Source organism: Pinus tabuliformis, chromosome J (genome assembly GCF_031772625.1).
Source record: "Pinus tabuliformis cultivar Carrire ecotype Pingquan chromosome J, CPIR1, whole genome shotgun sequence".
In the NCBI taxonomy this organism is placed as follows: domain Eukaryota; kingdom Viridiplantae; phylum Streptophyta; class Pinopsida; order Pinales; family Pinaceae; genus Pinus; species Pinus tabuliformis.
This window is the reverse complement of record NC_142295.1, coordinates 1520117919-1520135338: the sequence shown is the minus strand read 5'-3', so window position 1 is coordinate 1520135338 and position 17420 is coordinate 1520117919. Positions and strand designations below refer to the sequence as shown.

The window sequence follows — 17420 nt, the reverse complement described above, 5'->3', positions numbered from 1 at the left end:
ATCATGCACTTCTTTCGTTCTCTCTCCGGTTTGACCCTCCCCTTCCACCCCATCCCACCCCTTGTGGCCCACCTCGAACTACATTCCGATTTGACGAAGGAGACCCTGAAATTTTCTCCTATACCTTACGCAAGATGCTTCCATCGAAAAGCTAGTTCTCGTTGCTTGATTCTGCTTCCACTAAATACACCTGTCTTTCAACTTCCATTTGGGAAGAAACACTCAAATCCTTCCCCCACTCCACTCGTTCCACTTCCATCTCCCCTAAAGTTGTATCTTGCCCCATGAACAAATGGTACGATGATAATTGCAAGATTCTACGTCGAGAACTTTGATATGCTTTCACCCACTCTCAACCCTTCTACTCTGAACTCAAAGCTTCTTATCGTCGTCTCCTTTGTCACAAGAAACGACTCTTTGTCTCCCATAGAAGATGAGAACTTTTTGATCTCCTTTCCCACTCCCCTAAACAATTTTGGCGTACCATCCTTCCCCTACAACTTGACCTCGACCCTGCATCCATGTTCTCTCACACTTCCAACCTTTATGATATTCCTGGGCATGCCCAAATTCATGTTACCTCCCCACCCTCTTCCTGTTATCTATTCTCAGATAGAGATATTAGAGAGGCCATTTGGGTGATGAACAACAACAAAGCAACCGATGAGGAAGGCTACCAAGTAGAGTTCTTTAAGCACAGTTTCCGTGCTTTGGTTAGCTACTTGGCTGATCTCTTCAACCATGTAGTCCGTGAAGGTTTTCCACCGACATGGGCACACCACATCATCCATCCGATCCACAAATCAGGTTCCAACTCAAATCCCAATAACTACAGAATGATCATGGTGGGTCACATGTTCTCGAAGTTGTATGCTACTATTCGACATAGGAAGCTCTCCAGTGACCTTCAACAGACACAACTTAGAGCTAGGGCATAGACAGATTTTCGATCAGATCATCAGACCATTGACCACATCTTCACCCTTCGCGCCGTGATTGAGGAGGCACGACACCGCTCTTTGAAAGTCTACTGTTGTTTTTTAGATTTTTGAAAAGCTTTTGACTCTGTTCCGAGGGAGGCCTTGCTCCAGATACTCAAATATATTGGCATCTCTGCAAACCTATTGACCACCATTATGCGCCTATATGAGTCCATTCTTGGTCGTCTTCACGCAGCCCATGGGATGTCTAATTTCATTCGAAGCACTATTGGGGTTAAACAGGGTTGTCCACTATCCCCTACCCTATTTGGGATCTATATTGATGAGTTGGAAGCATTTCTACACGAGCATATCCAGGACACTGATGGCTGCCTTCTTCACTAGGTTCTGATATCTATTCTACTCTTTGTTGATGACATGGTCCTCCTCTCCTCATCCCCAGAAGGATTACAGAGGCAGTTGGATGCCTTAGCTTTGTTTTGTGACCATTGACAGTTGACGGTCAACCTGGGTAAAACCAAGGTTATGATCTTCAATGGGGTGAAGAAAACCTCAAACCTTCACTTTTTATTCAGAGGGGAGGAGATTGAGATCACCAACACGTATACTTACTTGGGGTGCAATTCTTAGGTCCCCGCTTCAGTTTGTGACCAACGCTTCAACCTCAGATCAACAAAGGATATGGATCCTTAGCCCTTCTCGAGAGACAGTGCTTTCGACATCACTTCCAGGACATCTTGTCCAAGATGAGCCTCATGGACACCTTGATTCATCCCACTGTTCTATATGGCTCAGAGATTTGGGGACCGTCTTTACTTGAGTCAGATTGGGCTTCAGCTGAGAGAGTCCATATTCTTCTTCTCCGCCGCATCATTAGGTGCAAACTGACAGTGCCACAACACATCATCCTTGCAGAGTTTGGAGCTTAGCCCTTTCGGCTTGAGACGGTCTTTAGATTGGTTTCATTCTTGCATCATGTCTAGGGTTTGGCAGACTCGATAAAGAGTAGGGACCATTATCCTTACTTGGCATATTGCTCTTCTGAGACTATTGCCCGTTCTACTCCCTCAGGCCGAGCCAGATGTTGGTTTACAGGAGTTTCAAACCTCTTAGAATCAGTGGGAATTAAGTTGGATTGTCTCCCTCCTTTCTAATATTCCTTAGATGCTCCTAGTCACCTTTTACCTATTAGATAGGAGCTAAACAAGATCATCAAGGAGGACATCTATAGGTAGTTCATCCAAGTCACCTAGGTCAATCCTCCGGGAGGGTTGTGCCCAAAGATGGCCTTCTACGCTGAGCACTTCTTGGAGTTGAGAGACGGGCTCATTGTTCGACCTCAGTATGCATTTCACCACTAGATGCATGCTCTTCGCATTCCTCAAGGTTAGTTCAGAGTGGGTTCTCATAGAATTTGGGTAGAGACAGACCACCAGGTGGATAAACTAGACATACTCTGCCAGGTATGTCATTTACAGGAAGTGGATACCAAGGTGCACTTCATCCTTGGATGCCTTGTCTACTATGAGATCAAAGAAAGGTTTCATTACTTGTTCAGAGATTCTCGGACCCTTGCCGACTTTTTCAGGTACCCCGATCAGAGATGTTTGGCCCTATATATGCAAGAGGCTCTTAGGTTCCGAGCGCATATACTTTAGCCTCCCATCAGACCAGACCCCACACAAAGGATCACGACATTTTTCAGGGTACTACCTTCAGGCAAGGGCACCAAGAGATCGATTGATACCAGTACGTATCCAGACTCCAGATCAGTGAGGATCCGTGGGACCTCACCCCACCACACGAGATCTTAACAGTAGTTTTGTCTTAGATCTGTTCCTGGGAGACATACTAGGTCCTCCAGCATTCAACAGCATGTGAACCCCCCCAGGATACGATTTAGTGGACAATCTGCACTTACCATCGACTCTTCATTAGGCCAACAAACTTTGTTGATTTTTTTAGTGTTATTCATTCAGCCTCAGATGTTAGGAAAGATGGGTCTGATCCTCAGACCTATTAGCTCCTGGATCTTCTCTGCTAGGGCTAGATGTTGATTTTCTTCATGCATTGTATAGTTTATAGGAGATTGTTTGGTTCTCCCGCTTTATATATACATCAATGTACTCAACAGTCCCTTTGACCTACTTTGTGGTCATTAGTTGGACATAAATATAATTATCTTATCTTATCTTATCTAGATAACTCTTGCCCTACACAAAATTTCTAATAAATGTTCAAGAGAAATAAAGGAGGATGATTATCTAAATCTCCACATCTTGAACATTAAAATGTAGTTCTCCTAGATGAGTATTTATGTACTTTGACTTAGGTTTCTTTTAGTGATTTGTGGAATGACTAATAACTTATTATATGAAAAAGTAGGTGAATCCCAATAGAGTAAAGCTCAAACTAAATAAAAAAATAAAAAGTTTGAAAAAGTTTTTGCCAAAGAGTAGTAAATGTTAAGTATGATGAATATGAGCTAAAAATGGTGAAGTGGTAAGGTAGGTAGGAATGGGAAATGAATGAGGAATATGCATCATAAGATGGTCCTTTGGGGGATTGGTATTGCCATCCTAAAGGAGGTTAGGTGGGCCTTGTAAATGACGACCTAGGAAGATGTATAAGGTGTAAGGCTAACAATGGAAAGGGAGAAAGAGAATAATCAAAGTTCGAAAGGACTATCAATACTATATGGTCATTTTAAGAAGGGGAAATGCTATTACCATAATAAAGGAGAAGGAGATTAAGGTTAGGTGGGCCTTGCAAATGAGGACCTAGGAAGATATATAAGGTGTAAGGTTAACCATGGAAAGGGAAAAAGAGAATAATCGAAGTTCGAAAGGGCTATCAATACTATATAATCATTTTAAGAAGGGGAAATGATATTACTATGATAAAGGAGAAAGAGATTAAGGTTAAGTGCGCCTTGCACATAAGGACCTAGGAAGATGTATAAGGTGTAAGGCTAACCATGGAAAAGGAGAAAAAGAATAATCGAAGTTCAAAAAGGTTATCAATACTATATGGTCACTTTGAGAAAAGGAAATGATATTACCATAATAAAGGAGGAGATTAAGTGGGACTTGCAACTCAAGACATGGGAAAATGTATAAGGTGTTAGGTTAGCAGCGGGAAAAGGAAATGATATTACCATAATAAAGGAGGAGATTAAGTGGGACTTGCAACTCAAGACATGGGAAAATGTATAAGGTGTTAGGTTAGCAGCGGGAAGGAAGAGACAACAACTTATGATCATGATGCCAATACTATCATAGATTATAAAATGACCTTTATAAAAGGTATTATGTGAGAATTTGAAAAAATATTAAAATAATGTTAACATAAACAACAATTATTATTATTATTTGACATATCCAGTCTTTCGTTTGACACCTAGATGCCCTCCGAATGTGAATAATTCTAATGTCTTGTCGTCAAACCTTTTAAATGTATCACCAAATGGCTTCCACAGCTCTGAATATCAGGCTCCCCGCTCATGGCTTTCCAATATCCGTTTCTCGTAGCAGTGCATTGTTTTGCGGCGCATTACATCAAGGTACTGACTTCTTTCCAATCTATCTACGTTCTATGTCCTTTCCAATCTATCTACGTTCTAAGTCCTGCTCATCTTTCTCTGATAAGAAGCTTAAAGCTCTGTGCGTGAGTAGTAAACTGATAGAGGGCGGAAGAGAATCGAATCCACCACCTTCAAGCAAAGAAGAGGCAGTTAAACAAGTGAGGGAATGCCTCTCTACTCTTCTGGAAAAACCCTTAAAGAATTTGGGGCCTTCTGTGAAGCAGCAGAAGAAACAGAGACAGGTGAGGCTGAGAATTGAATTACCCATCATAGATGATTCCCTTTCCGCTCTCGCCTCTCTGGTTGCTGAGATTCTTGGTGGGTTTTCGGTGAAAAAGAAGGGGCAACCCACCAAAATCTCAATATTTTGGTCAAATTCTTCAATGAGGGATTTGGGTAATCAAGTTTTTGAAAAAAATGATTATGTGACGAATTTAGATTTTTCAGATCCAGACATAGAATTAGGGTTTGTTGAAGATTCGGATGTGCTTTTCTTTGTGACACCGGGGATTCTGCAGCTGTCTTCCATTGAACTTATTTGCAAAGAGGCTAGCCCAAGGCCTGTGGTCCTGTTCAACCCAAATTGGTCTGTGGATGAGGAGTCTGATGCAAATAATGGCTTCCTTTCATCCTTTGAACCTGTGTATTCATTCACTGCTTTGGCCATCCAGGGGTTCTTCAGCAAATCTGAAGGAGCAGTTTTCAGGTATGTCAAGGGCGGTGCTCCCAGTAGCAATCCATGGCTTCTTTTTGTGAAAGAGGAAGGCAAATACAACTGTCTCTTAACGTTCAAAAGAAGACCGAACCCAAGTGAACTTGAGAATGCCCTCTACAACTCACTGGCCGCCAATTCTCCTGTTACAAAGTCAGTCAGGTTTCTTCGTAATCTCATTTCTCGCCCTGATAAAAAGAAATAAAACCTGCTTTTTTTTCATGAGGCAATATGGATTTCGGACAACCTTTCAAGAGGTGGCTAATCCTTTTCACTTGGGAGAGATTATCAACTTTTAGATTAGAGTTGGCTTGTAGATCTCAGTCAGGACTGGGTTATTTTTTTTAAGGAAAGGTGCATGATTCACTTGAGATTGGAGCCAAAGCAGAGAGACGGTCTCTCCTCCCTTGCTTAGAGAAAGAGAACATGTGTAACTACCTTTCATCTACGAAATACCATTTTTATGTATATTTTTCTAGTTTCGGGATGATTCATGAAATATATTATATGCTTTCTCCCTCCAAAAATGAACGCTTGGTTTGTACAGGTCAGTCTAAGTGCAAATATGAAGTTGCCAATTTTAATTTCTTTCCACCCCTGTTTCTGTGAAGTTGGACTAAATTGCAGTTGTCCTTAAAGTAGCCTTTCTTGTTTGGGCAGTCTGTATTATGCCGTCTATAATTCGATTACAAGACCACTCCATCTTTTAACATATTCTGAAAATTGATATGTGATACCCAGCAATTATACCCATTATGTTAGGGTTCCAATAATCTACACGTTGCTATACAGATCAAGTGATTTCTTGGAATTTAAACAGATAAATGTCTGGCAATTAATACTTTTAGCTCAAGTTATGGTGCGTCTCTCTATATTAGTGCTTTTCCATTTCTTTTCCTGTATTTTTTTTTATGCTTGTACAGATACAAGGCAATTGCGGTGCTCAGCAGAATAATATTTTTCTGATATCCTGTGAAGAATATTTTGATAAGATCGGTTATAATGTTTATTGTGTCTGACATTTTTATGAAAATGTCAAAGACTCTCACAGAACAAAGAAAAAAAAATACACCAGTAGTTATTTGCCCAAATCCTGCTCCTCATGAAAGTTGCATTTGTATGGTATTCATCGTCTATTCTAAGGATTGATCTAGTATTGTTTTCCCCAATTGCAGATGTGTCTCTTTTGGAATATGGTCCAAACCCTACAAGTGGTAGATTTTCCAGGTGTGGTCCTTCCATGAAGACACCTTGAAGATTGTGACCTTACGGTCAGGGTTCTTTGCCCTCAAAATACAAGTTTCTTCCTTTCCCCTCGCAAAGGCTGTCTTGTCCCAGAGAACCAGAAACTTATTTCATTGTTCCACAGACCTCTAGTGTTATTCAAAGGTAGAGGAACATCTCACAATTCACAGAGACCTGTATTGAGGGAAAAGAACAAAGGAATATCAGGGAAAGCCATCGATTGGAAGACATATAAACTTAATTTAATGAGAAGCCTTGGAAGGAAATAAGGTCAGAATAACGTTCTTTGTTAAATATTTATACATATCTATTACAGATGCAATTTCAGGCAAAGAAGCATGAAGGAAGGATGCATGAGAGACACACCAAATTTGAAAAGTTCTGAACAGCCGTATATGGAAAGTGGAAAGGGGAAGAGTAGGGAAAACCATTCATTGTCATTCTAGGAACTCAAAGATGGAGCTTTTGTGGGATACAGGACAGAGGCAGGTATTCTATTTAGTCATCTACCAAGTTCTTACCAATGTCCTGTCATAGTTCCACCTGCCAAGTTTTGGGAACATGGGGATGCAAGAACAGGGAAATGGGCATCCGGGGATGTGTGGAAAGAACCCTACATTTAAGGTAACATCACTGGTTATGGTTGTGACTTAGGGGCCCATTAAAAAATTTAAATATATGAAAAACAAAACACTTATATATGAAATGATGATGTGTTGACATTTATTACTTTTATAAAGCGATAATGGGGTAGGCGAATTAGGGTTTGGGTTTTTTTTTATATTATAAATATTTGTGACCTTTTTCCAAGGTTTTTGGGAGAATTTTGGGGTAGTGCCAAGGTATCCCCTTACTTGTGGGAGAGACCTGGCATGTAAGGACCTACGATTCCGCCGATAAACGACCGTGACCGGGTGAAGTGCGACTGCGGTTGGGAGGTCGTTCGAACAGCGAAGTGCGAGCCAACCAAGGGTGCGTGGACAGCAAGTGTTAATGCACATGGATAATGGTTGAGCGATGTGTTTTATAGGTGTGGGAGCGTGGATGATTGCCCACGGGCCGACCCACATTTGGAACGAAGCCGACATGCGTTTGAAGGCGTTTGTGAAGTGTTGGGGGCGTTTCATGGCTTGGTGGACGAGTCGGCTTGGGTAGCCACTCGCCCAACCATCCTTACATATATGCGATGGAGTTGGAGCGAAGATTCAATCATTCGACAAGCAAGTCTTCAAAGGAGAAGTGCGTGGAGAAGAGGGCGTAGAAAAGAGGAAGGCGCAAATGGATATGCGCCCAAGTCTTGGGCAAGTCTCTTGAACGCACAGTCTGAACGAACGCCGGTCGAAGAGAAGGGCGTACACGGGTGTGTGGCACCTAGGTTATGCGACGGAGCGCCCGACGGTGAAACATGGGTGGGCGCTCGGTTTGTGCGACGACTTGGCACGAGTTCTTGGGTGACTCGGGTGAGCGCCTGCCCGTTGTGCAAGTGTGCACGGTGACTTGGTGGAGTGTTGAGATTGTGAACGGAGGTGTGTCTTGGGCAGAAGCGCCCGTGTGTGGCTACTTGGAGGCGCACCCGAGTTGGGCAAACAACACGATCGTGCGACAAGGTGAACGAAGGGTTGGTGAGTCGTGCGGAGGTGCCGACGAGCTGGGAAACTGAGTTTGCCGAAGGTTGTAAAATTGGCTAAGTATAAATTTGGGGTTTCCCAAGGACTTAGTCTGTACTTTGTAAAACTGAAGATTGTATAATATATTGATTCGGGTAGACTCATATTACAGGGAGTTGCCCCTCCCTTTATACTGTTGTGCATTTCTCTTGTATAATGCTGTTTATGTGAATGTTATGGGCTTTCACTTGTATAAAGGAACACATTAATAATACTTGGTAATGAAAATAAAACTAAGTATGGAATATTAAGGCGTAGTCTACAATCGTAAGTATTGGTGAAAAGAAAACGATTGGTAGTGCCGCATCTCGCTATAAGCGGTTGAAAGACTACCGCAGGTGTAGGGGCGTGACAATTGGTATCAGAGCTGGTGAACTGAATCAGGGAGCTGATTCTACGAAGACAGAAGATTTGGCAGGGAGCTCAAGTTTTACAGGTGACAGGTGGAATATCAGGGTGATTCAGGTGAATGGTAAAACAGGTTTAACAGAGGAGAAGCTTCGTGTTTGGGCCAAGCTGAATGACAAGGCATGGCAGGTTTGGAAGAATGCGAAGGGAAGCTCTTGCTTACCTTATACAGGTTGAAGCGGATGAAAGAAGAGAATCCCTAGATTCGAAAGGAACTTGAAGTCTTGGAAAAAAATGTTGAAGACAAACTTCTTCAACTTGGTTGGACAATGGAGCAAGATGAAGTTGTAGATTGTGCTAACAAGGAAGAAGAAGCCATGATGATTGAGGATGTTGCAGATGTGACAACGATGGAAGATGAACTTGAGATTGATCAAGTTGGACCAGGATCGTGCAATTTGCAGACACGGATGGATGAGGATACTCATATGGAGGAGCCTCATGATGATGATGTAAGTACTATTGATACTTGTGTTTCACTTGAACATTTGGTAGATGGACCATATGCAGGGAAGGGCAAAGTCAGTTTGCCAATGCAGGGAGGATCTTACCATGGATGACTATGATGAGACCTTGTATGGAGAAGCAAGGATTGTTGATTGTTGCAGGACTTGTTGGGGTTGTTTGTGACCTTATGGTAGAAGGTACAAAGACCCGTGACAAGGGAGGAACATGATTATCGTTGCGGAGGATGGGTCATGCTTTAGCCACACGAAGAATTGGTTAAGTGCCCGGCATGACTCATGGACAGATTGGGGAAGGGCACACACTTGAGATACTTGGGTGGACTTCTCATGGCCGAGACCAAGAGCAAGTCTTGGTGGAACCTTCAGTGGGGGAGCTATGATGGAAGGGACTCGTGATGATGATGATATGGTTGGGTGACCGAGTTCACTAGACCGAAGATTGCAGACTTGGATGAGGATGACCGATTGTTGTGATGGGTCTACTTGGTTGGACTACATGGGCAACTTAGTCATGGACATCAGGCTGGAAACATGGAGCATGGCAGTCCTATGCAGGGACATTATGCAGGAGCACTTGTAGAGGTGTCACTTATGGGCATCCAATGAGGAGTGCCAAGGCAAGGATGTTGTGCAGGTGGATTTGCTAGTGTGACATGGAGACTTATTACTTATGAGCCGATGGAGAGGTTGTGCACTCTTGTACAACAAGGCCATGGACTTGGATGAAATCGTGAGCAGACTATGGAGCATTCCTACTACATGGAGAGCTGAGGCATCTTGCAGAGACCTTTGGGCCGAGACTTGTATGCTTGCTGAGATGTTAGTTGGGGATGGCTTATGGAGCTCATGATGACATGAAATTGTTGTAACTTTTGGGGACTTCATATATGGTGGACTTGGAGGATCTGATGCATTGAGGAGCTGAGGTCAGAGACTTTGATGCAAGATGGGGTGCATACTTTCAAGTACATGTATGGGAATGGCTTGGAAGAGTGACTTGATGTGGAAGATCGATATGAGACACTTTGGAGTGATGGAGTTACAACGATGATGATGCCTTGGTGACTAAACTTGGGCATGGGTTGAGCCTAGACTCAACTACTTTGACACATGGGAGTTGATTGATCTATGATCATGGGCAACACATGGATAGATGAGACAGGGGTATGCTTGTTTCTATGGTAGACTTGAGGGATGGCACGTTGTAGATATGATGGAGGTTGCTTCATGGACCTGGATGTGGCACATCGAGAGTCGAAGTTTGATGAGATGGTCTCTTCATATTGAGGAGGCACACATATGGATGATGGTGTTGGGGTAGATGGGGCTGATTTCATGCAGCACATTAGTACCAGACATCATGGACAACATGTTGCAGATGAGATGAGGGCTACTTCATGGACCTGAGCATGGCTTACTTATATGGAGATGGATTCTTGATCGAGTTGAGGATGTGACGGGATGTTCTGAGAAACGACTGATGGTGGCATGAGGATGTGCATTCTCATGGTTTGAGCATGACAGTTGGACTGATCACCCGACTAGTTCAGACATGGGGGCCGGCATGTACAGAGATGTGTTAGCATTGTGTTGGAGTATCATGGTAGCAGTTCACATGAGGACGACACATGATGAGGTCGACACGAGATGTTGCAGGAAGCATGTAGCTTGAGATGGAGGGACCAACCTTCCACGATGGGGAGCAGCATGTGGAGATTGCGACGAGATTGACGATGGTCATGGATTGAGATGATTTCCGATGTGTGACATACCGATGGGGTGTATACCTTGGTATGGTGATCTTGGTGACAGATAGTTGTCAGGACGAGACATGATGGTGATAGTGGTTCTACATATGTTGCAGAGATGGTTGCAGTATGTGGAGGAGTTGACATCATGGATGAGACAGACATTGATGTTGATCTTGGTGGATGGCTACCAACATGGTATGTTGTCGAGGACGACAACGACTTCAGGTGGAGGAGGATGTAAGGACCTGCGATTCCGCCGATAAACGACCGTGACCGGGTGAAGTGCGATTGCGGTTGGGAGGTCGTTCGAACGGCGAAGTGCGAGCCAACCAAGGGTGCGTGGAAAACAAGTGTTAATGCGCATGGATAATGGTTGAGCGATGTGTTTTATAGGCGTGGGAGCGTGGATGATTGCCCACGGGCCGACCCACATTTGGAACGAAGCCGACATGCGTTTGAAGGCGTTTGTGAAGTGTTGGGGGTGTTTCATGGCTTGGTGGACGAGTCGGCTTGGGTAGCCAACTCGCCCAACCATCCTTACATATATGCGATGGAGTTGGAGCGAAGATTCAACCATTTGACAAGAAAGTCTTCGAAGGAGAAGTGCGTGGAGAAGAGGGTGTAGAAAAGAGGAAGGCGCAGATGGATATGCGCCCAAGTCTGTCTTGGGCAAGTCTCTTGAACGCACAGTTTGAACGAACGCCGGTTGAAGAGAAGGGCGTGCACGGGTGTGTGGCCCCCAGGTTATGTGACGGAGCGCCTGACGGTGAAACGTGGGTGGGCGCTCGGTTTGTGCGACGACTTGGCACGGGTTCTTGGGTGACTCAGGTGAGCGCCCGCCCGTCGTGCAAGCGTGCACGGTGACTTGGTGGAGTGTTGAGATTGTGAACGGAGGTGTGTCTCAGGCAGAGGCGCCCGTGTGTGGCGACTTGGAGGCGCACCCGAGTTGGACAAACAACACGATCGCGTGACAAGGTGAACAAAGGGTTGGTGAGTCGTGCGACGACCGTGCGGAGGTGCCGACGAGCTGGGCAACCGAGTTTGCCGAAGGTTGTAAAATTGGCTAAGTATAAATTTGGGGTTTCCTAAGGACTTAGTCTGTACTTTGTAAAAGTGAAGATTGTATAATATATTGATTCGGGTAGACTCATATTACAGGGAGTTGCCCCTCCCTTTATACTGTTGTGCATTTCTCTTGTATAATGCTGTTTATGTGAATGTTATGGGCTTTCACTTGTATAAAAGAACACATTAATAATACTTGGTAACGAAAATAAAACTAAGTGTGGAATGTTAAGGCGTAGTCTACAATCGTAAGTATTGGTGAAAAGAAAACGATTGGTAGTGCCGCACCTCGCTATAAGCGATTGAAAGACTACTGCAGGTGTAGGGGCGTGACATAGCAAGTGCCGTTTTAGAGTGGATGCTCCTATCTGTCCCACAAAATGGGTAGACATTTCTCCTTTCTAGTGAAATGTTCCCTTTCTGTTTCTTTGCATTCCCCTACCCCCTTAAAGATGGAGTGCTGGGAAACTTTCATGAGGATTTGCTCATCCCAAGATTGTGAGAATTGTGAAGGGAAGGGTACATGTCCTCATATACCACTAGCTCTTACATATATGAATTTGTGCAAGAGGCATACAATAAAATAACTAAGTGAACATCATGGGGAATGCTTGTGATTTGGGGGCTTGTCTAGCATCCTTAGATATAAAAAAATTAAATATATGGAAAACAAGGGCATTTCTATGCAAAATGGTGATGCACCGATCTTTATTACATTTATAAAGTGAGGGTGTAAGGGGTAGGTGAATTAGGGTTTGGGGTCTTTTTTATCTTATAAATATTTGTGACCTTTTTTCAAAAGTTATTGGGAGTGTGTAGGTATCCCCCTTTCTTGGCGGGAGAGCCTGACAAGTGCCTTTTTTGGGTGGTGCCTCCAATTGTCCCATAAAATAGTAGACATTTCTTATTTCTAGTGAAATGTTTCCCCTTGTGTTTTTGTGCAACCCCCACCCCCTCAAAGATGGAGTGTTGGGAAAATTTCATCAGGATTTTCTCATCCCAAGAGCATGAGAATTGTCAGGGGCACATATCCCCATGTAACACTAGCTCTTAAATATATGGATTTGTGCAAGAGGCATTCAAGGAAAAAAAAGTAAGGGAACATCATATGGGATGCTTGTGACTTGGGAGTCCATTTGGAATCCTTAAATATAAAAAAATTAAATATATGAAAAGCAAGGAAATTTATAAAGAAAATGGTGGTGTGGCAATATTTATTATTTATATAAAGTAAGAATAGTGTGTAAGGGGTATGTAAATTAGGGTTTAGGGTATTTTTAATATTATAAATGTTTATGACATTTTTCTAATGTCGTTGGAGAATTTTGGGGGGTAATACCTAGGTATCCCCCTTTCTTAGGGGGAGAGCCTTGGCATGTACTTTCTTGGGGTGGATGCTCCCCATTGTCCTACCGAAAGGAAGACATTTCCCATTTATAGTGAAATGTTTCCCCTTGTGTTTTTATACACCCCCACTCCCTTGGAGATTGAGTGTTAGGAAACTTTCATGAGGATTTTCTCATCACAAGAGCATGGGAATCATTGGTGACAATTGTCCTACGTAACACTAGCTCTTACATAGATGAATTTGTGCAAGAGCTATATAAGAAAACAATTGGGGAGGTTTTTAAAAGGTGAGAATAGAGGGCATAGAGTTAAATAAGATTAGGTTAAACATCCATTGTTAAATTCTAAGAACGTAAAGGGAGAGAGCTTTCGTATGAAGTTAGGTTTGGAACAACACCCTTGTCTAGTCATCATGCAAGGAAAGAACTTGGTATTGAAGAAGAAAACCAAAGAAAAGAAACTAGCCTTGGCGTAGGTGGAAAGATCTATCAAAGGATTGATAAAATGGGCATTAGAAATAACAATTATAGATATATCTAACTTGGTCAATGATCTTGAAATCTCAATGGATCTATGGAACACCAAAACATGCTACTTAAGTTTCAAAAAGAATCATGAATAAAACACAATGATGGAAAATCCCAAGATAAAACTTGTAGGGAATAATAATAATCTTTTATTGAGGATTATGTATGTCTTGTAATGCTTCCATTTCATTCGTAACATCAACAATAGTACTAAGCAAATTAAATTTCATGTCTTTACAACTTGCTGCACTCCTAGTTATGGGAGTGATGTGGTGCCAATATTTCTTTCTCCATCCCAAGTAGGTGAATCAATTTCCATGTTGTGTCTTTCTTTTGGACACCTCAAGGTTATTACATGAGAAGGGGGAACCTTAGTTTTAGTGACGAAGGGGAATTTACAAGATATGAGTGGGCATATGCCTTCCTTGTTATAGTGTTTGTGGTCATTTATTATTTTTTCAAAGATGTTGACCTATTATCTCTTGGATTACTTTTACAAGGACTTGCTTAAAATGCTTGATCTATTTTCCTAGTGTACACTGAAAGTTTTTAAATGCTTTAATCTTGCAACAAAATTTCAACCTTATTTTGGATGTACATATATTAGTTAATAATAAGCTTGTAACAGTGAATCTAGTTTGGGATTTATATGTGATTTTAATATTGCACGTATAACAATATCTCTCCTAAAGAAGAGAATGGAACTTTGATTATGAGAAATCTTATTTGTAGCGAAAGTTGTAGACGAGGTCTTATATCCCCAATAGTGTTGAGTTGCATAAAATTAGTCGTCGTTGCATCCTTTGCAAGGTTTACAATCCATTTCCAATGTACTTGAATATTTAGACTCCACCAAAAGTGGTGTGGGCCATGTAACATGGCCATTCTAGCTTCATGCAAATATTTATTGTCACTTGATACTTAGTTTGGTTGGTTTGTCTCTATAGTTGGTCCATGGTAAAAGAAAGACCAATCAAAGACTATATTTCAAGTTGGATGCGTGCCTTCCAAATTTTGATGAATCTTTCCAAAATGAATCTACAAGGTAACTTTTCCACAATGTTTCATCCACCTCGTCCCCCTTATGCAACTGACAAATGCATGTTAGGATGTCAAACGTACACATTGTTGTTAAGAATTGCTTTGTTTAATAATGTTTTGAGTATAATTTCCATTACTTTTTGTTTAATAATGTTTTGAGTATAATTTCCATTACTTTTCGAGTTAATATTGCATCATAATTGTGCAACGAATGGATGACACATTTTTTTTCTCCCATAGAAATAATTATCCTTACCCTTTTATAGCTAAGCAAAGAATGTGGATGTTGATACCTTTCTAGTGCCATTCCATAGATTTTCCCCTCTTCCCTTATGATTTTTAAAGGATGGTGGTATTAAGTGCTAATCACAATAGTGGTTCGCAGCCTTGTAGGATTCGAGGGAAATGGACCTTGCAACCTCATTGGGAATTACACATCAACAGAAAGGCTCGATTCCTCTGAGCTATTCCTTGGGACAACAGACAAATACACACATTTTCTTGAAGGAAAACCTCACAGGATCTCCCATCTTCCCTAGAGTATTCAAATATGGAGCAACTCGATCACTAGCCACAATAATTGTTAGTAATCAAGTTGGAAATGACTAGATTGGAACTTGTGACCTATGAGCTTCTTATTGTCAACAATATTCCTTAGGAATATGGTTCAACAATATGAGCTAACCCTTGAAGATACACACATACACACATAAGATAAAAGATCGATACAACAAACACAAAAGCCACACAGGTGTTAGCTTGGGGCTAAAAGGAGTGGATATTGGGACCTTGAAATAATTTTACCATTGTTTTTTTCAACTAGAACATAAAATATTTCCATTATAAATTTGTTCTGGGGGCACAACATTACATCCATAAGATAAAATTTGGAGAGTTCAAGCTTATAAGTTCGTTGTCTTCTTCCCATTTGATATCTAAAACTAAACTGAAGGGAATATTGCGTATCCTAAATCTATGTCCCTTGTAAATCCTCCATAATTGTCCAAGTAGTAGATAAAATTTACATTCGATACTAATTAGATTTAGATTATACAATCTTCCTCCTTGGGCAAGGAGATTTGCTCATGGGAGGGGTCCATTATGTTCAAGTTAAGTATGTATCTAGAACTCATACATAGAGAATTACTAGAATCTCTAGAGAACTGAGCTGTTAGATCCCTTCCTTGTTGGATTTCTTCCACTTGGCTCCATAGAGGAGCATTTTTGTTTTCAATTCAGTGCATTTGAGTTCACAGTTCAATCATCATATCCACTTGGGCTATAAGACTGGAGGTTCTCTGATTATGCTTGAGTTGCAGTTGTAGAAGATCTCCTTGCATGGATTGGAGGTCTTACTCTATCTCGTTAGTATATGCTTTCCTGAACATTAACTTCTCAGACTTTTGATTCCAAATGATTTGGAAATTAAGATAAACCATGGATGCACAAGAATCAGATAGCTTTTCTTTTGATGGAAATAGGTTCCACTTAGACCAGAGTTGCTCCTATTGTGTGATAAGAACTCCCTTGTAGTTGTTTCTCACCCTATCCCCTACTTTCAACAAGTTGTTTCAAGGTGAGCTTAGAATTCCACATACTATTGATCTATCAACATTACTATATAGAAAGGTTCAAAATTTCCTTTTTGCTGCATCCAAATTAAATATTGTGGAGATCTATCTCCCCTAGTCTCCTCAATTGTCCTTGTCCCATGCCCTGTCATTATTTTGAGGTACTTCCCTCTATCTTCACAATAGGGAGATTACAAAACTTCCTGGTGGTTGTCAATTCCTTGTGGGGGATCATAAATTTCCATCAAGACCACTAACAATATTCCCGCGCTTGGTCCTGCAGCTTCACCATGAGAAAGGTTCAAATACGCAAAATCGATGTCACCAAGGCTAGAACATTTACAAATACATTGTGTGCCAATCTACTATCCCCTCATCATTGATAGAAGGGGTTATCAAATCCATTCCCAACCCTTTTACTTTCATATAATCTCCTGCATATGCGACCCTCCACAAGCGCAACTGATGAAGACGTTGGGTGCACTTTAAAGCTCCACTGCATGTGATTTTGACATGGCCCATGATGACTAAAGCCTTGATGAAGCCCCCTTTTCCTTATATCTATAAACATTAACTTAATCATAGCTAATATGTGTTAGTTAGGGGTTAGAGAAATATCCCTTCTCATATATAGTTATGATTATGGGATCTAATATAGTTCCTTGTTTGGCCAATTGGTCTAGTGTTTGGTTGTTTAAGCAAAACACATGGAAACTAGACTACACTGATATAGAGCTTAAGATATGATGCAAAAGTGCCTAAAAGAAGATGACGAAGAATTACTTTTGAGTCTCCAATACTTATCAATTTTTGTATATTAAGGGTATAGGCTTGAATCGTTCCTTGATGAGGGCATATGCCTTATCCTAGTTGTTGGAAGCCCCACCAAGGCCTCGAGAATATGAATGTACAACTTGTCCTCTAGGGTGAATAATCAAGGAAATAATTTGAAAGAAGAAAGATAGAAAGCAAAACACATGGAAACTAGACTACACTAATATAGATTTCGAGAGGGAGTAAATCCTTTTGAAAATATTCTCGAGCTTAAGATATGATGGAAAAGTGCCTAAAAGAAGATGACGAAGAAAATTTTGA

General features: G+C 41.6%; 1 protein-coding gene across 2 annotated transcripts; it reads left to right on the top strand.

Annotated features, from left to right (window-relative positions):
- The first annotated feature begins 4374 nt into the window (after positions 1-4374).
- On the top strand, positions 4375-5830 carry LOC149233278 (uncharacterized). 2 transcript variants are annotated; one of them, XM_089376704.1, is made up of 2 exons: positions 4375-4503; positions 4593-5830. In XM_089376704.1, the coding sequence occupies exons 1-2, from the start codon at positions 4444-4446 to the stop codon at positions 5439-5441; spliced, it is 909 nt and encodes a 302-aa protein (XP_089232830.1). In that variant the 5' UTR covers positions 4375-4443; the 3' UTR covers positions 5442-5830. The 2 variants fall into 2 exon arrangements, with proteins under 2 accessions (XP_089232830.1, XP_089232829.1); XM_089376703.1 differs by having other exon boundaries at positions 4383-4503; positions 4590-5830.
- The last annotated feature ends 11590 nt before the right edge of the window (positions 5831-17420 follow it).